The sequence below is a fragment of the Oncorhynchus masou genome, unplaced genomic scaffold (genome assembly GCF_036934945.1).
Source record: "Oncorhynchus masou masou isolate Uvic2021 unplaced genomic scaffold, UVic_Omas_1.1 unplaced_scaffold_978, whole genome shotgun sequence".
Classification (NCBI taxonomy): Eukaryota; Metazoa; Chordata; class Actinopteri; order Salmoniformes; family Salmonidae; genus Oncorhynchus; species Oncorhynchus masou.
In genome coordinates, this window is record NW_027016292.1 from 105,206 (window position 1) to 128,062 (window position 22,857).

General features: G+C 47.7%; 1 protein-coding gene across 1 annotated transcript in view; it reads left to right on the top strand.

Annotated features, from left to right (window-relative positions):
• The first annotated feature begins 592 nt into the window (after positions 1 to 592).
• chn2 (chimerin 2) overlaps positions 593 to 22,857 on the top strand; it is a 51,578-nt gene continuing 29,313 nt past the window's right edge. The window contains exons 1-6 of the mRNA XM_064964412.1: positions 593 to 1,123; positions 13,596 to 13,634; positions 18,707 to 18,762; positions 19,686 to 19,717; positions 21,823 to 21,936; positions 22,015 to 22,288. Coding sequence (XP_064820484.1) covers positions 1,075 to 1,123; positions 13,596 to 13,634; positions 18,707 to 18,762; positions 19,686 to 19,717; positions 21,823 to 21,936; positions 22,015 to 22,288 — 564 coding nt within the window. The 5' untranslated portion in view covers positions 593 to 1,074. The remainder of the gene's footprint in view (positions 1,124 to 13,595; positions 13,635 to 18,706; positions 18,763 to 19,685; positions 19,718 to 21,822; positions 21,937 to 22,014; positions 22,289 to 22,857) is intronic.

Sequence of the window (22,857 nt, forward strand, 5' to 3'; positions counted from 1 at the left end):
ATTGTGCAGGGTTGGTGTGGCCTGTGGTGGTGGGGCCCAATGTGATGTCTTTTCATGGGGCCCAAAATCCCTGGCTGCGCCCCTGATGTGAGTTGACAGAGGCTGCGTTTAGACAGGCAGCCCAATTGTTATATTTTTTCCACTAATTGATCTTTTAACCAATCACGTCAGATCTTTTCACATCAATGTCTTTTTCAGAGCTGATCTGATTGTTCAAACAAAATATCAGAATTGGGCTTCCTGTGCTATAAAAATATAGCCCAGAGAGAACCTATTTTTAGGCTGTTGAAATCAATATCCTATGGTTTAAATGGACTTTAAATGGTGTAAATGGACTTGGTTTGGAGTTGGACACATGCAATATAGCAGAATACAGTTGTCATCATGTTAATGTCCTGATTAAACATCCTGAAATATGTATTTTATTCTGGTTATTTGTTGTTATTGCATTGGGGAGTGGGGACACTGAACCAGCAGCAGCCTGCCCTGCACCCAGCCACTCTGTCACCATCATATTGAAATCAAAGGTCAGAGCTCTGGGGAACAGATCTGCTTCAGATTGACTGGAGTTCAGAGGTCTCTCTCAGTCTACTGAATACTTCCGCTTTAAGAAGGCGGCTCCGTCTCAGTGTAGTGTGTTTATACGATCCCAGAAGTGGCACCACCACATGGAAAACGATACTGTGTTTTTAATTCAACATGGCGAAAGCATATGCCGCTCTTCCAGTGGATACGTTTGACAAACTTTAATTGTGTGTATAGTGGTGCGTTTCGACAAGATGATCGAAAGTTGATATTGTTCCTGTGATCCTGTCTGACTATTTTTACACCGCTGCCAGTGAGTGGAGCTACAGTAAATGCGGCAACATACGGCGCGCAGGGAAAGGAACCGAGAGAAGTGAACGCGTGCTGGAACGTTACACATACAAGAGGAGCAATTTAGAAAACGGACGTGAAATAAACAGTGTTAGTTCGTGCCAAATCAGTGAGTGAGATGGACGGACTACGGGGAACGGGCTGTGAGCGCACCTCAACCGACGGCGAGTGAACAGACCGAGCCTGAAGCGGATTGGAATGGCAGCATCCAGCAACTCAAGCCTGTCGGGTTCATCAGTGTCTTCTGGTAAGAGCCCGAAATTAAAATATTTTGTTTGATGAAACAAATAATAAACAATTTGCTATATATTATTCGGCCTTAACATGTTATTATTTGTTAGGCTTATCAATGATAATATTATCACCCTTGTTATTCTCTCTCTTCAATATTTATTGCATAATGCAAGTAATATAGGGACTTGAGAGGTAACCGTGTCATAGTTGACATGCATGAAGTTCGTTTGTGATACACATTATGTAACTTTAAAAAAATATCGATCTGTGCGTAATTGACAGACATCACCCAATAAGTCACGACGACAGTCGTCTACGTTCGCATCGATAATAATTCATTTCATGCCTCCTCATCTCTTGATCTCTTTCACATCTGCCGCAGCTGAGCAGAATGATCAACGTTCCACTTTCAAGAGCTTGATTGAGTGACATACCAGTCCTGTCGTTCGCAATTAGGATGTTTTTATTCTATTTTAACGCACACCTTCTTGCGTCTGGTTTCAGTGAGGAATCATCTTGGATAGGAGGTGAACGCCTCTATCAATGTACAGGCTGAGATTGTAGGGTTGGAATTGTCATTGATGTACATATGTTTTTGTTTGGATAACTACCATTACATTCTCAATTGTCCCCATAATCCTGGTTGACTGGCCATTGTGGCCACTGCTATATTCTGTTGGTAGCGGCACCAGGGATGGTGTCCCTCTAACTAAATCTACCATTTCTCATCATGCAGAGACCGGGCTTGATGTGACATATATTCTGTTGGTAGCGGCACCAGGGATGGTGTCCCTCTAACTAAATCTACCATTTCCCATCATGCAGAGACCGGGCTTGATGTGACATATATTCTGTTGGTAGCGGCACCAGGGATGGTGTCCCTCTAACTAAATCTACCATTTCTCATCATGCAGAGACCGGGCTTGATGTGACATATATTCTGTTGGTAGCGGCACCAGGGATGGTGTCCCTCTAACTAAATCTACCATTTCTCATCATGCAGAGACCGGGCTTGATGTGACATATATTCTGTTGGTAGCGGCACCAGGGATGGTGTCCCTCTAACTAAATCTACCATTTCTCATCATGCAGAGACCGGGCTTGATGTGACATATATTCTGTTGGTAGCGGCACCAGGGATGGTGTCCCTCTAACTAAATCTACCATTTCCCATCATGCAGAGACCGAGCTTGATGTGACATTTCAAAAATACTTGTTTATTCCCAGTAAAACATTTTGAAGTTGGTCACTCACTAGTTGGCAAGGTGCCATATATGCTGTGTTCTGATTGTCTTTAGATACTGATAGAGGATTCTCTGGGTTTCTTAACAAACACCGCCTTGCCCTGCACAGTTGACTGTTCCTATGTTCATTGATGGTTTGTGAGACAAGCAACATATGCTTCACTATGGTGGAGTTTATTTTAAGGGTGACTCCGGGTAGAATAGTGGAGGCAACATCAGACACAACACACACTCTCTCCTGGCTATTAAACTACTAGAATAACCACTTCTCCACTGAGATATAACACACACACACACACACACACTCTCTCCTGGCTATTAAACTACTAGAATAACCACTTCTCCACTGAGATATAACACACACACACACACACTCTCTCCTGGCTATTAAACTACTAGAATAACCACTTCTCCACTGAGATATAACACACACACACACACACACTCTCCTGGCTATTAAACTACTAGAATAACCACTTCTCCACTGAGGTATAACACACACACACACACTCTCCTGGCTATTAAACTACTAGAATAACCACTTCTCCACTGAGATATAACACACACACACACACTCTCTCCTGGATATTAAACTACTAGAATAACCACTTCTCCACTGAGATATAACACACACACACACACACACACACACTCTCCTGGCTATTAAACTACTAGAATAACCACTTCTCCACTGAGATATAACACACACACACTCTCTCCTGGATATTAAACTACTAGAATAACCACTTCTCAACTGAGATATAACACACACACACACTCTCTCCTGGATATTAAACTACTAGAATAACCACTTCTCCACTGAGATATAACACACACACACTCTCTCCTGGATATTAAACTACTAGAATAACCACTTCTCCACTGAGATATAACACACACACACACACACACTCCTGGCTATTAAACTACTAGAATAACCACTTCTCCACTGAGATATAACACACACACACACTCTCTCCTGGCTATTAAACTACTAGAATAACCACTTCTCCACTGAGATATAACACACACACACACTCTCTCCTGGCTATTAAACTACTAGAATAACCACTTCTCCACTGAGATATAACACACACACACACACACACTCTCCTGGCTATTAAACTACTAGAATAACCACTTCTCCACTGAGATATAACACACACACACACACACTCTCTCTCCTGGCTATTAAACTACTAGAATAACCACTTCTCCACTGAGATATAACACACACACACACACACTCTCCTGGCTATTAAACTACTAGAATAACCACTTCTCCACTGAGATATAACACACACACACACACACACTCTCTCTCCTGGCTATTAAACTACTAGAATAACCACTTCTCCACTGAGATATAACACACACACACACACACACACACACACACACACACACTCTCCTGGCTATTAAACTACTAGAATAACCACTTCTCCACTGAGCTATAACACACACACACTCTCCTGGCTATTAAACTACTAGAATAACCACTTCTCCACTGAGATATAACACACACACACACTCTCTCCTGGCTATTAAACTACTAGAATAACCACTTCTCCACTGAGATATAACACACACACACACACACACACACACACACACACACACACACACACACACACACACACACACACACACACACACACACACACACACACACACACACACACACACACACACACACACACACACACACACACACACACACACACACACACACACACACACACACACACACACACACACACACACTCTCCTGGCTATTAAACTACTAGAATAACCACTTCTCCACTGAGATATAACACACACACACACACACACTCTCCTGGCTATTAAACTACTAGAATAACCACTTCTCCACTGAGATATAACACACACACACACTCTCTCCTGGCTATTAAACTACTAGAATAACCACTTCTCCACTGAGATATAACACACACACACACTCTCTCCTGGCTATTAAACTACTAGAATAACCACTTCTCCACTGAGATATAACACACACACACACACTCTCTCCTGGCTATTAAACTACTAGAATAACCACTTCTCCACTGAGATATAACACACACACACTCTCTCCTGGCTATTAAACTACTAGAATAACCACTTCTCCACTGAGATATAACACACACACACTCTCTCCTGGCTATTAAACTACTAGAATAACCACTTCTCCACTGAGATATAACACACACACACACTCTCTCCTGGCTATTAAACTACTAGAATAACCACTTCTCCACTGAGATATAACACACACACACACACTCTCCTGGCTATTAAACTACTAGAATAACCACTTCTCCACTGAGATATAACACACACCCCCTTCCTGTGGTTACTGGCATGGCTTTCACATACATTAACCAACAGTGTGATGGGGTTGTTTGTCCTTTATACCCTGACAAACATGGGCACCACACGCTTATCTATACTCAGGAGGAGGCTACAGCCAGCGACTGCTGTTTCACACTCTGTTATACTGTGTGTTCAGGAGGAGGCTTCAGCCTGCGACTGCTGTTTCACACTCTGTTATACTGTGTGTTCAGGAGGAGGCTACAGCCAGCGACTGCTGTTTCACACTCTGTTATACTGTGTGTTCAGGAGGAGGCTACAGCCTGCGACTGCTGTTTCACACTCTGTTATACTGTGTGTTCAGGAGGAGGCTTCAGCCAGCGACTGCTGTTTCACACTCTGTTATACTGTGTGTTCAGGAGGAGGCTTCAGCCTGCGACTGCTGTTTCACACTCTGTTATACTGTGTGTTCAGGAGGAGGCTTCAGCTAGCGACTGCTGTTTCACACTCTGTTATACTGTGTGTTCAGGAGGAGGCTACAGCCAGCGACTGCTGTTTCACACTCTGTTATACTGTGTGTTCAGGAGGAGGCTACAGCCAGCGACTGCTGTTTCACACTCTGTTATACTGTGTGTTCAGGAGGAGGCTACAGCCAGCGACTGCTGTTTCACACTCTGTTATACTGTGTGTTCAGGAGGAGGCTTCAGCCAGCGACTGCTGTTTCACACTCTGTTATACTGTGTGTTCAGGAGGAGGCTACAGCCAGCGACTGCTGTTTCACACTCTGTTATACTGTGTGTTCAGGAGGAGGCTACAGCCAGCGACTGCTGTTTCACACTCTGTTATACTGTGTGTTCAGGAGGAGGCTACAGCCAGCGACTGCTGTTTCACACTCTGTTATACTGTGTGTTCAGGAGGAGGCTACAGCCAGCGACTGCTGTTTCACACTCTGTTATACTGTGTGTTCAGGAGGAGGCTACAGCCAGCGACTGCTGTTTCACACTCTGTTATACTGTGTGTTCAGGAGGAGGCTACAGCCAGCGACTGCTGTTTCACACTCTGTTATACTGTGTGTTCAGGAGGAGGCTACAGCCAGCGACTGCTGTTTCACACTCTGTTATACTGTGTGTTCAGGAGGAGGCTACAGCCAGCGACTGCTGTTTCACACTCTGTTATACTGTGTGTTCAGGAGGAGGCTACAGCCAGCGACTGCTGTTTCACACTCTGTTATACTGTGTGTTCAGGAGGAGGCTACAGCCAGCGACTGCTGTTTCACACTCTGTTATACTGTGTGTTCAGGAGGAGGTTTAGCCAGCGACTGCTGTTTCACACTCTGTTATACTGTGTGTTCAGGAGGAGGCTACAGCCAGCGACTGCCGTTTCACACTCTGTTATACTGTGTGTTCAGGAGGAGGCTACAGCCAGCGACTGCCGTTTCACACTCTGTTATACTGTGTGTTCAGGAGGAGGCTTCAGCCAGCGACTGCTGTTTCACACTCTGTTATACTGTGTGTTCAGGAGGAGGCTACAGCCAGCGACTGCCGTTTCACACTCTGTTATACTGTGTGTTCAGGAGGAGGCTACAGCCAGCGACTGCTGTTTCACACTCTGTTATACTGTGTGTTCAGGAGGAGGCTACAGCCAGCGACTGCTGTTTCACACTCTGTTATACTGTGTGTTCAGGAGGAGGCTACAGCCAGCGACTGCTGTTTCACACTCTGTTATACTGTGTGTTCAGGAGGAGGTTTAGCCAGCGACTGCTGTTTCACACTCTGTTATACTGTGTGTTCAGGAGGAGGCTACAGCCAGCGACTGCCGTTTCACACTCTGTTATACTGTGTGTTCAGGAGGAGGCTACAGCCAGCGACTGCCGTTTCACACTCTGTTATACTGTGTGTTCAGGAGGAGGCTTCAGCCAGCGACTGCTGTTTCACACTCTGTTATACTGTGTGTTCAGGAGGAGGCTACAGCCAGCGACTGCCGTTTCACACTCTGTTATACTGTGTGTTCAGGAGGAGGCTTCAGCCTGCGACTGCTGTTTCACACTCTGTTATACTGTGTGTTCAGGAGGAGGCTTCAGCCTGCGACTGCTGTTTCACACTCAGTTTGTTTGAGCAGCTGTGGCACTTTTCCAGGTCATATTCTGAACATTTGTGACATCAGTCTTTTTCTATTCTCTATATGATTGACTCAGGTTAAGATAACAATGTGACCAAAAGTTCCAGAATGTACAGTGGGTGGGAGTAGCACTGACCTTTGATCCTATTGCTGCTGGGTCGTCGTTGTCAGAGTGAACATATGATATGATAGCCTGTATTTATTTAGCGTCTTCTAATCCCCCACCCAACCATACCGCACCACCATACCACAGAAATGACCCAGAAGGCTCTGCTGCCCATGGGAGCCAAGACACAATGTTTGTGTCCCAAATGGTACCCTATGATCTATGAAGTGCACGACATAAGGAATAGGGAGCCATTTGGGACGCAGAGATCCGTTCCAGGCTGATACAGGCTGTCTGTGCTGACTTCATACTTCACAAGACATTATCTCATGAGTACGTTGCCAAAAGCACTGGAATTACCACTTGACCATCTTTTTTAAGGGGAAAGTATTTTCTGACTGTGGTGTGGAGGCTTGTCATTATTGTTGGGCTCTCGATATAATTACCAGACGTTACGAGGTGCTGTGCTGCCAGGGACAGAGGGCCTGTCACACATGGCTATCATTATCTTCCTGGAGAGCTTTCTGGCTGACAGAGACATTTTGAATAATCTTTTCTATGAGGCGTATGACTCCATCTGCAGCACAAATTACACCCTGTACCCTATATAGTGCACTACTTTTGATCAGGGCCCATAAGGATCTGGTCATAAGTAGTGTACTATATAGGGTGCCATTTAGGATGCAACCTCAGAAATGAATCTGAACACAACACGTTCTGCTTCATATTAGCCCCTTGTTTTCCTGCTGCTGCTGTAAACAAATGTTGCTGTGATGCTGCTGTCTTCAGCTGTTTCTATGTGACCGTAGTCTCTAGTCTGCAAGCCTTAATTGACTAGACCGTCCTCTCTCGGTGGAGACACAGCGGTTGTGTGAGGAAACTACAGAACATGAGCGTGGTCGGTCCAGCCAATCAAGACTTTGAAGTTATTCTTGATGAAACTACCAGGATGGACAGAAAGACATCCCGCTGTAGGATGTTACCAACAATGTTTATCCATCCCGCTGTAGGATGTTACCAACAATGTTTATCCATCCCGCTGTAGGATGTTACCAACAATGTTTCTCCATCCCGCTGTAGGATGTTACCAACAATGTTTATCCATCCCGCTGTAGGATGTTACCAACAATGTTTATCCATCCCGCTGTAGGATGTTACCAACAATATAAATCTGGGTAATACAGTTGGAGGAAGATTAGACCATTGATGAAAAGCCATTTCCCAGGCACTGACTTGCACTGTATATTACATACATTCCATTGGAAAAAAACTAGAGATTGTGAAATCTATCACCAATCATTTTTCTTTCCCCTGGATAAAAAACCCCCCATTTGTGTCCGTGCACTGATCTGAGAGACGACTCCTCCACATTCCTGGCACAGGAGCGCTGAGTAGTGTGCACCAGCACACTGTTAGTCACACGGCTCTCAGCAAACACTCTGCCCTACTCTGGCTGGGAATAAATGGAGGGATACAGGATGAGTGTATCTCGTCTTCTGTCCGAGCCCTGCAACCACACCGTTGGATAGTAGTAGAGGCAGGTTGTGTGTCTCATAGGTTGCTTCCCAAATGGCACCCTGTTCCCTATATAGTGCCCTGGCCCACCAGTGCACTATATAGGAAACAGTGTGCCATTTGTGACGCAGACACAGTCTTGTAAAGGAAGAGAGCCGTCTGTTCTTCAACATCATTATCCTGCAGGTGTTTCTGTCCCACTCTGTTCTGCATCACATAGGCCTTCACATGTGGAGTGGAAGCTGTTTACTAGTCATGACTAGTCCGGCTTCAGGACTGTACTGGTGTCAAACGATAAGGATTACATTCTCTTCACATTGTAGTAACTTTAGCAGGTTCTCACCCTCGAAGTGACAAACACAAACTAAACAGTTGTCTGTTTTTATGAAAACATAATAAATGGCCTAATGTTTCCATCCTCCCTAACTGATGGAGCCTGGCCTGGTGCTAACCTAACCAGCACACTGTGTTTCCTCCCTAACTGATGGAGCCTGGCCTGGTGCTAACCTAACCAGCACACTGTGTTTCCTCCCTAACTGATGGAGCCTGGCCTGGTGCTAACCTAACCAGCACACTGTGTTTCCTCCCTAACTGATGGAGCCTGGCCTGGTGCTAACCTAACCAGCACACTGTGTTTCCTCCCTAACTGATGGAGCCTGGCCTGGTGCTAACCTAACCAGCACACTGTGTTTCCTCCCTAACTGATGGAGCCTGGCCTGGTGCTAACCTAACCAGCACACTGTGTTTCCTCCCTAACTGATGGAGCCTGGCCTGGTGCTAACCTAACCAGCACACTGTGTTTCCTCCCTAACTGATGGAGCCTGGCCTGGTGCTAACCTAACCAGCACACTGTGTTTCCTCCCTAACTGATGGAGCCTGGCCTGGTGCTAACCTAACCAGCACACTGTGTTTCCTCCCTAACTGATGGAGCCTGGCCTGGTGCTAACCTAACCAGCACACTGTGTTTCCTCCCTAACTGATGGAGCCTGGCCTGGTGCTAACCTAACCAGCACACTGTGTTTCCTCCCTAACTGATGGAGCCTGGCCTGGTGCTAACCTAACCAGCACACTGTGTTTCCTCCCTAACTGATGGAGCCTGGCCTGGTGCTAACCTAACCAGCACACTGTGTTTCCTCCCTAACTGATGGAGCCTGGCCTGGTGCTAACCTAACCAGCACACTGTGTTTCCTCCCTAACTGATGGAGCCTGGCCTGGTGCTAACCTAACCAGCACACTGTGTTTCCTCCCTAACTGATGGAGCCTGGCCTGGTGCTAACCTAACCAGCACACTGTGTTTCCTCCCTAACTGATGGAGCCTGGCCTGGTGCTAACCTAACCAGCACACTGTGTTTCCTCCCTAACTGATGGAGCCTGGCCTGGTGCTAACCTAACCAGCACACTGTGTTTCCTCCCTAACTGATGGAGCCTGGCCTGGTGCTAACCTAACCAGCACACTGTGTTTCCTCCCTAACTGATGGAGCCTGGCCTGGTGCTAACCTAACCAGCACACTGTGTTTCCTCCCTAACTGATGGAGCCTGGCCTGGTGCTAACCTAACCAGCACACTGTGTTTCCTCCCTAACTGATGGAGCCTGGCCTGGTGCTAACCTAACCAGCACACTGTATGCAGTCCAAAGGGTTTTATAACCCACAAAACTGTTATTTATTTTGCATAGCATATTGTGCATACCTGTGCACGCAAACACACACACACACACTTGCTGTCTGGATATGCTTGTTTTAGAACAGTTTGATGCACAGATGGTCTCCCCACAGGGGCTGTGCTACATCCCTGTGTGTGTGGCCATATGTTTGGTTGGGTCTAGCTGTCCATATGGATAGTGATGATGGTGAAAGGAGCGCGGGGTCTCTTTCTGTGAATAGGCGTGTTCCAAGGTGATTCCACACCAACGGGAGAGGATACCAATGTAAAAGCATGTTTAACATCCTTCCTCCCAATGAAGTTTCCACGTGAGAATTCCCAGAACAATCTGAGATGCCAAAAATATTTTCTGCTCACGTGGAATCTACATTTTGTTCAATCTTGCTTGAGCACAAGTCCTCTCAGGGGAGAACGTCTTTGCTAAGCTTGATCTTTATTCATCTCTTATTCTCTTTGCTTCCAAAACAAACACCCTGAGAACACACACACACACACACACACACACACACCACTGTAATTATTTTATCCAATTCTTCCAATGACTGGTGAGTAACAGAAGGGCATCACAATGAATATCCTGTCTGTCTCCTGAGGGGACAACCTTTACCCTCCAGCTACTGTGTGTGTGTGTGTGTGTTCTCACTATTCTTCCTCCACAACACACAGGCTGCAGCAGTTCAACTTTCCCTATTTGAAATTCAGTCTCAAACCAGTATATCTTCAGCTTTCCCACCCCCTTTCTTATGCCTACGCATACAGCACACACAACCAATCATGTCATATTATTTAAGCGTGTTATAACAAGTCCTTATATCTTGAGCTTCGCCAGGACCTTAATAGGACCTTAAACTCCTCTAGAGTAGAATGTGTCAGCTCTGGGCCTGCCCTTAAGGACCCCACACCCCCAGACAATACCCTTCCAGAATAACCAGTTATTAAAAAGAGAGCATTCTCCAAATGATCCCCAGTAGAATCATTTCATTTTGACTGTTCACCAGAGCAGAGACACAATGACACCCCCCCCCCCCCCCCAATTTGCCCACACTGGAGTAAATGGAGCCGGAAGGCCAGTCAATTTTCTATGAATCAAGCCCTGTTTTGAGTTGGGAAAGTTTGTCCATAAAGTCTCTCTCCTGAGTGCTGTTTCTAGATCTATTGAACAAAGGCTTTGTGACACATCCAGTATATCCAGTATGGTTACTTCCCTAATGGCTCCCTATACCCAACCCTAGCTTCATGACCACATCCTGGTTCAACCCTAACCCTCATCCATAACCCTAGCTTCATGACCACATCCTGGTTCAACCCTAACCCTCATCCATAACCCTAGCTTCATGACCACATCCTGGTTCAACCCTAACCCATAACCCTAGCCCTAGCTTCATGACCACATCCTGGTTCAACCCTAACCCTAGCTTCATGACCACATCCTGGTTCAACCCTAACCCTAATCCACAACCCTAACCCTAGCTTCATGACCACATCCTGGTTCAACCCTAACCCTAATCCACAACCCTAACTCGAGCTTCATGACCACATCCTTGTTCAACCCTAATCCTAGCTTCATGACCACATCCTGGTTCAACCCTAGCTTCATGACCACATCCTGGTTCAAACCTAGCTTCATGACCACATCCTGGTTCAACCCTAACTTCATGGGAACAGGGTGCCACTTGGATCCAACACTGAATATGCACCTCAAAGCTCTCTGTGACAGTATGGAAATTGCCAATGATGACAACAAAACATTCAGTGTGGTTGACATGGTGATCCAGTGGACCAGTCACTCACTCAGACTAAACTTACTGTGACTGTCATTGTCTGGTTGGTTCCAGACAATGACAGTAAGCAGGTTTGGTCTGCCAGTGAGTTGTTGACTATAAATATAGTGCACTACTGAGAGTGAGAGGGCACAATGACAAACCCCTCCATGCACACACGTGGCTCTTCTTGACTCTTACAGGTGGGCCTGTGGCAGCCATAGGGTAGTTAGCATGCAGCCCGTCCCCTGGGGGGGAATAGTGGGTTGGCATATTGACCCCTAGATAGATGTCCCTGGGTCTTTTTAAATGAACTCTGTCTTTTTACCTTTTTTAATGTGATTCATTGTTCACACATGCAGTTACTCCAGCTGTCTGTGAGATCCTTCCGCCGCGAACCGTAGAGAGATGTGATGTATTAAGGACACTTTCCATCATTCCACCTGCTGCAGTATTACTAGCTCCATTTACACTGATTCCTGACTGCGTGTCTGTGAGGTAGCAGAGGACTTAAGCCTACAGTAGGTTTCTACGTTTCTGGGATGGTTGACATGCACAGCCTTGCCAGCTGAAGATCCATAGTATAGCCATACTAATTAATTAGTCATGTCCTGTTACAGTATACAAGCATATGTCAAGGTACTTATGGTGCATATAGTAGGTAGTATATTATGCAGGAGGAAGTTGTACCAACGTATGAGTTAGTAAGGGAATAGGGTGGGCATGATGACAGAGTACAAGGAGTAAGAAATTGTGGTTACATTTTCCTTCACTAAACACAAACCTCAACCGTCCATGCAATTAAAGTACACATTTCCCCTCAGGTTCCAGTAGATCCCATGGGTATTGGGCTGGAAATTGCATTTCCACATTTTCTAATTGGCTTTGTCCTTGGGTAATGAATACTGTGTGTCATCATGGCATAACGCTAGCCTTTAAAGGTGTTTTATAAAGATGGATCTATCTGTGAAGAAGGGATATATCCCTGCGCTGCACCAGGTGCTATAGATCTGTTGTGTGGCAACTATATTCACTCACTGAGCAATGAGTAGCTCAAGAGGCTTCACAGTGTGAATAAACCCTGTGTATAATTATGCTGGTCTAGCAGAATAACTAGACTGAGATGTAAACAACCCTGAAATAACCATGGTGATGATGAGTTATTTGTAAGTCGCTCTGGATAAGAGCGTCTGCTAAATGACTTAAATGTAAATGAGTTCATAATCCATTCAGAGGGAATGGAACTGGGACGCAGAGAGACGGACAATTCACCCAAGAAAGAATAAAACGCTTCTATATGCCCATTGTCTAACCCCTTTACCTCCCTTCTGTCTAGTTCTGAACTGTCTCTGTCTGTTTCTCTGTCTGTCCAATTTAAGGGCTTTATTGGCATGGGAAACATATGTTTGCCAAAGCAAGTGAAATGGATTATAAAATAAAAAGTAACAGTAAACATTACACTTAGAGAATTTCCAAAAGAATAAAAACATTTCAAATGTGTGTGTGTGTGTGTGTGTGTGTGTGTGTGTGATACATACACCGTGTTGTAATGATGTGCAAATAGTTAAAGTACGAAAGGGAAAATAAATAAATCATAAGTATAGGTTATATTTACAATGGTGTTTGTTCTTCACTGGTTGCCTTTTAATCTTGTGGCAACAGGTCACAAATCTTGCTACTGTGGTATTTCCCCCAATAGGTATGGGAGTCTGTCTTTCTCTCTCTCTCTCTCTGACCACTAACCCGCCTCCTGTGTTGTCGTTTCAGATCCTGAGGATTACCAACCGCCCATATGGAAGTCTTACTGTAAGTGTCTGAAGTACTGTTTATCCACTGTAAAGTCTTGGTTGTCCACCAGGAATGTGGAACGCTAGAAGCCTAGTCATCATGGCCGCCAGGCTGCTGCATGTCACTACAAAGGACTCTTATATGTGATCATATAAGGATATTAAAGCAGAAATACTCCTCTGTTACAGTTAGTGTGTACAGTAAGGCTTCTTGGGACACGCCATGCCTCAGCACAGCTTCCTGTTACTTCTCTCTCCTCTCCAGTCTTCTAACACTGGCTGAGAGAGATTTTTAGAGCTCACCAGTGGAGGCTGCTGAGGGGAGGACGGCTCTGAATAATGTCTGGAATGGAATAGTGTCCTACACAACCATGTTCATGATTCCATTCACTCCATTCCAGCCATTATTACGAGCCGTACTCCCCTCCGCAGCCTCAACTGGAGCTCACTATGTCTTCATGTCCGTGGAAGACAACCCATGTGTGTGTCTGTGGAAGACAACCCGTGTCTGTGGAAGACAACCCGTGTCTGTGGAAGACAACCCGTGTGTGTGTGGAAGACAACCCGTGTGTGTGTGGAAGACAACCCGTGTGTGTGTGGAAGACAACCCGTGTGTGTGTGTCTGTGGAAGACAACCCGTGTGTGTGTGTCTGTGGAAGACAACCCGTGTGTGTGTGTCTGTGGAAGACAACCCGTGTGTGTGTGTCTGTGGAAGACAACCCGTGTGTGTGTGGAAGACAACCCGTGTGTGTGTGTGGAAGACAACCCGTGTGTGTGTGTGGAAGACAACCCGTGTGTGTGTGGAAGACAACCCGTGTGTGTGTGTGGAAGACAACCCGTGTGTGTGTGTGGAAGACAACCCGTGTGTGTGTGTGGAAGACAACCCGTGTGTGTGTGTGGAAGACAACCCGTGTGTGTGTGTGGAAGACAACCCGTGTGTGTGTGTGTCCGTGGAAGACAACCCGTGTGTGTGTGTGTCCGTGGAAGACAACCCGTGTGTGTGTGTGTCCGTGGAAGACAACCAGTGTCTTGCTGGTTGTTGTGAGTTGTCCTGACTAAAACAAACTCAGTCAGGAGTCTGCCTCCTCCCGCATGAAAAGTCTGTTGTGGGGAAGATTCAGTACAGAGACTTAACCTGTTACACTACTCCCAATGCTGTTATATTACAATGAGGAAACGGCACTACTCCCAATGCTGTTACATTACAATGAGGAAACGGCACTACTCCCAATGCTGTTATATTACAATGAGGAAACGGCACTGCTCCCAATGCTGTTATATTACAATGAGGAAACGGCACTGCTCCCAATGCTGTTATATTACAATGAGGAAACGGCACTGCTCCCAATGCTGTTACATTACAATGAGGAAACGGCACTGCTCCCAATGCTGTTACATTACAATGAGGAAATGGCACTGCTCCCAATGCTGTTACATTACAATGAGGAAACGGCACTGCTCCCCATGCTGTTATATTACAATGAGGAAACGGCACTGCTCCCAATGCTGTTATATTACAATGAGGAAACGGCACTGCTCCCAATGCTGTTACATTACAATGAGGAAACGGCACTACTCCCCATGCTGTTACATTACAATGAGGAAACGGCACTACTCCCAATGCTGTTACATTACAATGAGGAAACGGCACTACTCCCAATGCTGTTACATTACAATGAGGAAACGGCACTACTCCCAATGCTGTTACATTACAATGAGGAAACGGCACTACTCCCAATGCTGTTACATTACAATGAGGAAACGGCACTACTCCCAATGCTGTTATATTACAATGAGGAAACGGCACTACTCCCAATGCTGTGTTACATTACAATGAGGAAACGGCACTACTCCCAATGCTGTGTTACATCACAATGAGGAAACGGCACTACTCCCAATGCTGTGTTACATCACAATGAGGAAACGGCACTACTCCCAATGCTGTGTTACATCACAATGAGGAAACGGCACTACTCCCAATGCTGTGTTACATCACAATGAGGAAACGGCACTACTCCCAATGCTGTTATATTACAACGAGGAAACGGCACTACTCCCAATGCTGTTATATTACAACGAGGAAACGGCACTACTCCCAATGCTGTTATATTACAATGAGGAAACGGCACTACTCCCAATGCTGTTACATTACAATGAGGAAACGGCACTACTCCCAATGCTGTTATATTACAATGAGGAAACGGCACTACTCCCAATGCTGTGTTACATTACAATGAGGAAACGGCACTACTCCCAATGCTGTGTTACATCACAATGAGGAAACGGCACTACTCCCAATGCTGTGTTACATCACAATGAGGAAACGGCACTACTCCCAATGCTGTGTTACATCACAATGAGGAAACGGCACTACTCCCAATGCTGTGTTACATTACAATGAGGAAACGGCACTACTCCCAATGCTGTGTTACATTACAATGAGGAAACGGCACTACTCCCAATGCTGTGTTACATTACAATGAGGAAACGGCACTACTCCCAATGCTGTGTTACATTACAATGAGGAAGACAGACACTGTCTGTCTCTTCTAATCCTGTTTCGTCCAACATTCTTAGGATGCGTCCTCAAGTGGCACCCTGTTCCCTATTTAATGCATTACTTTTGCACCAAATATGTAAACATGTATAATTTTGTGTTCTTCACCAATAATTCTGTTATTAGAAAGTAGTGCACTATGTATGGAATAGGGTGCTATTTGGTACACACTTAGTGTCATGCACATTCCTATTGCATCACATGAGTATCGTATAATCTGTCTCCAGTAAAGCCCTTAGAATAGGTACATTACAGACAATAGGCCTAGTATCCCCAGCTCAGCTGTGATATATTATACTGTGGCAGTCTTAACCGTAGATGTGATTTAATCTCGCTCTCTACATGGTTTTTTTCTCCATTCCATTTTCAACAGTTTCACTGATTTACACCGAGTACTCAGTCTTTAAGTACACTTCATCCATGATGGCAGCTTGGCTCAGTGCTGCTGCTGCATATGTTACTGCGCTACTCTGACTGCGTCTCAAATGAAACCCTATTTACTGTAGTACTTAGTTCTGGTCAAATGTAGTGCACTATGTAGGGGAATAGGGTGACTTTTGGGATGCATACTGTCTCCCCATTGTGTCCCAGTACTGAGATTTAATAGTCACTGTTCGTATCCTGCACTAAGGCCCTAGACTAAAGTTATGTCCCAAATGGCACCCTATTCTCTATATAGTACACTATGAGCCCTGATCTACAGTACTGCACTACATAGGGAATAGGGTGCCATTTGGGATGTATCCCTCTGTAATATTCATTGACATTCACACAGAGGGTTTGGTGATCTATGGGACCTGTCATATAAACCACTGAGAGACATTAGCCCGTGGATATCTTCGACTTCGCTAACCGCTCCTGGTGTTCCTACTGTTCCTTGTTGACTTTGCTCTGAGTTCGGCTAAAAGTGAGCCAGCCATCTTTGAATCATACTGTCAGTGGCCATACAGAGACTGTATGCTGCATGTCCAATATTAGAGCAACTATAACATTCTAACTTCCTACCGGACAGTTTTAACTCCTCAGAATCTAGTGCCCCTTCCAAGTCTGCATGGACCACTGCACACACACGTTCCATGGTTAAAAATAGTGTTGTACATGTAGCATGTGACAGTGAGCTGCAAGAGGAGTGCATTGGGGCGTTATTAATAATTGTGTAACTCAAATAAATGATTAGACATCTGCTTGAACATGTATGGCAAGGCCAGTAACTTGTCAGGTGGATGGATTATCTTGGCAAAGGAGGAATGCTCACTCACAGGGATGTAAACAAATTTGTGCACAAAATGTTTGAAAAATAAGCTGGACCCGGCCTGGTAGCTGTGGAGTGAAAATGGGACTTAAAGGAGATGAATACATTGGGGATGGCTGGACTGTAGTGGTACTGTATGTCCAGCTGATGACCCCATACAGTGATGAATGAATACGTTACTGAACTTTATTGTCCCATAGGGAAATAATGCATGAATTAGTGTCTCTGTGTGTGTGAAGCGGTCTACAGTCTACGTAAACGGAGCTGAAGGAGGTCTGTTTGTTTTGCTGTCTACATAGTCTTTGTTCCGTCTGAATTTTTGGAACTCGACGCGAAACGGACCACCCTTTGCTCAGTTTCCGTAGACTGTGTTGCGTCCTTAAGGCTGTGTAACTCTCTCGATGCGAAACGGACCACCGTTGGCTCAGTTTCCGTAGACTGTGTGGCGTCCTTAAGGCTGTGTAACTCTCTCGACGCGAAACGGACCACCGTTGGCTCAGTTTCCGTAGACTGTGTTGCGTCCTTAAGGCTGTGTAACTCTCTCGACGCGAAACGGACTACCGTTGGCTCAGTTTCCGTAGACTGTGTGGCGTCCTTAAGGCTGTGTAACTCTCTCGACGCGAAACGGACCACCGTTGGCTCAGTTTCCGTAGACTGTGTTGCGTCCTTAAGGCTGTGTAACTCTCTCGACGCAAAACGGACTACCGTTGGCTCAGTTTCCGTAGACTGTGTTGCGTCCTTAAGGCTGTGTAACTCTCTCGACGCGAAACGGACCACCGTTGGCTCAGTTTCCGTAGACTGTGGTGCGTCCTTAAGGCTGTGTAACTCTCTCGACGAGAAACGGACCACCGTTGGCTCAGTTTCCGTAGACTGTGTTGCGTCCTTAAGGCTGTGTAACTCTCTCGACGCGAAACGGACTACCGTTGGCTCAGTTTCCGTAGACTGTGTGGCGTCCTTAAGGCTGTGTAACTCTCTCGACGCGTAACGGACCACCGTTGGCTCAGTTTCCGTAGACTGTGTGGCGTCCTTAAGGCTGTGTAACTCTCTCGACGCGTAACGGACCACCGTTGGCTCAGTTTCCGTAGACTGTGTTGCGTCCTTAAGGCTGTGTAACTCTCTCGACGCGTAACGGACCACCGTTGGCTCAGTTTCCGTAGACTGTGTTGCGTCCTTAAGGCTGTGTAACTCTCTCGACGTGTACATATCGTGTCCTCAGCAGCGCAGCCATTCTAATACTGAATACGATGCTTTTTACTTGACAGTCCATGTTTGTCTCTAACAGTGTACCGGCTCCAGCAGGAAGCTCCTCGGCCCAAGAGGATGACCTGCCCTAAGGAGGTCAGCACTGCACCTCTTTAAAGATTATAAGCTTACACCATATAGACTACAGTACTTTGTGATAGGATGCCTGATCTGTTGTGATAATGTAACGAACATTCTGATAAACTAATAATTTACCACATTGTCGTTTTCTTATCTCTAATCTGGCACTGAATGGTAAAGAGGTCCGGCAATTGGCAGAATGAAAGATGGAGAGTCACACAGAGCAAACTAGAATGCTATTTGGCCCTAAACAGAGAGTACACAGTGGCAGAATACCTGACCTGGATCTCAACAGAAGACAGGCTATGTGCACACTGCCCACAAAATGAGGTGGAAACTGAGCTGCACTTCCTAACGTCCTGCCAAATGTATGACCATATTAGAGTGACACATTTCCCTCAGATTACACAAACTCAAAGAATTTGAAAACAAATCCAATTTTGAAAAACTCCCATATCTACTGGGTGAAATTCCACAGTGTGCCATCAAAGCAGCAAGATTTGTGACCTGTTGCCACAAGAAAAGGGCAACCAGTGTAGAACAAACACCATTGTAAATACAACCTATATTTATTTCCCTTTTGGACATTAACTATTTGCACATTTCAACACTGTATATATATGTATATATATACTTAATATGCCATTTGAATTTTTTAAATAAAAAAACAACTTGAGTTTGTTTACTGTACGTTAGTTTTATTTCACTTTCACTTCATTTTTGCTTGGCAATGTGTACATATGTTTCCCAAATGGAATTGGCAGAGACACAGACAGGCAGAGAGAGACAGACAGAAAGCAATAAATATCTGTTCCCCAACAGAGACAGACATCCTTTATGAAACATTTATCCTTCTTGGCCAAGCCATTGAAGTGACCTTTCAACTGACTATGTCTCTGTCAGCCAATGTGTCTTTTCTCTTTCCTCTGGATTTACAGATGGAGACCAGACCCAAATATTACGGCAGAGAGTGAGTAGTGAGACTGACTTTGATTTTCATCCATATTCTAATACAGCTGCTGGGGAGACTGGCTCTAGCTGCGTGATTTATCATTAACGTCAAGCTTTACATGTGCTTAGGGTGTTGAAGCTGTGTGTGTCCGTGTGTGTGCAAGAGGATGGAGATAATTGAGTGTTAAATCCAGAGGGACAGAGACCTCAAGGTCCGTAGACGAGGCCACAGCATTGACAGGAGACTTGTGGCGGCGTTGACGGGTGACGTGTGGCGGCGTTGACGGGAGACTTGTGGCGGCGTTGACGGGAGACTTGTGGCGGCGTTGACGGGAGACTTGTGGCGGCGTTGACGGGAGACTTGTGGCGGCGTTGACGGGAGACGTGTGGCGGCGTTGACGGGTGACTTGTGGCGGCGTTGAGGGGTGACGTGTGGCGGCGTTGACGGGAGACTTGTGGCGGCGTTGACGGGAGACTTGTGGCGGCGTTGACGGGAGACTTGTGGCGGCGTTGACGGGAGACTTGTGGCGGCGTTGACGGGAGACTTGTGGCGGCGTTGACGGGAGACTTGTGGCGGCGTTGACGGGTGACGTGTGGCGGCGTTGACGGGAGACTTGTGGCGGCGTTGACGGGTGACGTGTGGCGGCGTTGACGGGAGACTTGTGGCGGCGTTGACGGGTGACGTGTGGCGGCGTTGACGGGTGACGTGTGGCGGCGTTGACGGGAGACTTGTGGCGGCGTTGAGGGGTGACGTGTGGCGGCGTTGACGGGAGACTTGTGGCGGCGTTGAGGGGTGACGTGTGGCGGCGTTGACGGGAGACTTGTGGCGGCGTTGACGGGAGACTTGTGGCGGCGTTGACGGGAGACTTGTGGCGGCGTTGACGGGTGACTTGTGGCGGCGTTGACGGGAGACGTGTGGCGGCGTTGACGGGTGACGTGTGGCTGCGTTGAGGGGTGACGTGTGGCGGCGTTGACGGGAGACTTGTGGCGGCGTTGAGGGGTGACGTGTGGCGGCGTTGACGGGAGACTTGTGGCGGCGTTGAGGGTGACGTGTGGCGGCGTTGACGGGAGACTTGTGGCGGCGTTGACGGGAGACTTGTGGCGGCGTTGACGGGTGACTTGTGGCGGCGTTGACGGGAGACTTGTGGCGGCGTTGACGGGAGACTTGTGGCGGCGTTGACGGGTGACGTGTGGCGGCGTTGACGGGAGACGTGTGGCGGCGTTGAGGGGTGACGTGTGGCGGCGTTGACGGGAGACTTGTGGCGGCGTTGACGGGAGACTTGTGGCGGCGTTGACGGGTGACGTGTGGCGGCGTTGACGGGTGACGTGTGGCGGCGTTGACGGGAGACTTGTGGCGGCGTTGAGGGGTGACGTGTGGCGGCGTTGACGGGAGACTTGTGGCGGCGTTGAGGGGTGACGTGTGGCGGCGTTGACGGGAGACTTGTGGCGGCGTTGACGGGAGACTTGTGGCGGCGTTGACGGGTGACTTGTGGCGGCGTTGACGGGAGACGTGTGGCGGCGTTGACGGGTGACGTGTGGCTGCGTTGAGGGGTGACGTGTGGCGGCGTTGACGGGAGACTTGTGGCGGCGTTGAGGGGTGACGTGTGGCGGCGTTGACGGGAGACTTGTGGCGGCGTTGAGGGGTGACGTGTGGCGGCGTTGACGGGAGACTTGTGGCGGCGTTGACGGGAGACTTGTGGCGGCGTTGACGGGTGACTTGTGGCGGCGTTGACGGGAGACTTGTGGCGGCGTTGACGGGAGACTTGTGGCGGCGTTGACGGGTGACGTGTGGCGGCGTTGACGGGAGACTTGTGGCGGCGTTGACGGGTGACGTGTGGCGGCGTTGAGGGGTGACGTGTGGCGGCGTTGAGGGGAGACTTGTGGCGGCGTTGAGGGGTGACGTGTGGCGGCGTTGACGGGAGACTTGTGGCGGCGTTGAGGGGTGACGTGTGGCGGCGTTGACGGGAGACTTGTGGCGGCGTTGAGGGGTGACGTGTGGCGGCGTTGACGGGAGACTTGTGGCGGCGTTGACGGGAGACTTGTGGCGGCGTTGACGGGTGACTTGTGGCGGCGTTGACGGGAGACGTGTGGCGGCGTTGACGGGTGACTTGTGGCTCTCTCAAGGTTCCATGGCATGCTATCCAGAGAGTCTGCAGATGAGCTACTGGGAGGAGCAGAGGGGGCTTACCTTGTCAGAGAGAGCCAGAGACAGCCAGGGACACACACCTTGGCCTTAAGGTACTGTACACACACACACACATTTACTTACTAAACGCTCTCCCCACCCACCCACTCGCTCTACCTCTCTCTCCCCAGGTTTGGGCACCAGACCCTGAACTACAGACTGTTCTATGACGGGAAGCACTTTGTGGGGGAGAAGCGCTTTGAGACGGTCCATGACCTGGTGACGGATGGCCTCATCACCCTGTACATCGAGACCAAGGCAGCAGAGTACATCGCCAAGATGACCACCAACCCCATCTATGAACACCTGGGCTACACATCCCTGCTGAAGGACAAGATGGGGCACCGGCTGAGCCGGAGACGCACTGAACCCCATAGGGTCACCTTCCAGAGAGAGGACAGGAAGGTGAGGTATTACGGTACATCGCTTTCACATTCTTTATGTGACAAAGTGCTATGAAAAGTTACTTTGATGACATTGGTGGGGCTGGTGAGTGGTGGTGGTGACTGTGGTGACGACGACGGTGGTGGTGGCCCCATCGGTGGTGACTGGTGGTGGCGGCGTCGGTGGTGACTGTGGTGACGACGACGGTGGTGGTGGCCCCATCGGTGGTGACTGTGGTGGTTGCCCCATCGGTGGTGACTGTGGTGACGACGACGGTGGTGGCGGCGTCGGTGGTGGCGGCGTCGGTGGTGGCGTCGGTGGTGGCGACGGTGGTGGCGGCGACGGTGGTGGTGGCGGCGACGGTGGTGGCGGCGACGGTGGTGGTGACGGTGGTGGCGGCGGTGACGGTGGTGGCGACGGCGGTGGTGGTGGGGACGGTGGGGGTGGTGACATTGGGGACGGTGATTCTCTCCCATAGCACCAGGTTAACTATGTATTAACATGCTACATCTACTACTGTTGTGTTTCCTGACTATAGTTGTGACCTGAACAGGAACAACTCTGGGCCTTACAGTCCATAGCTAACAGAC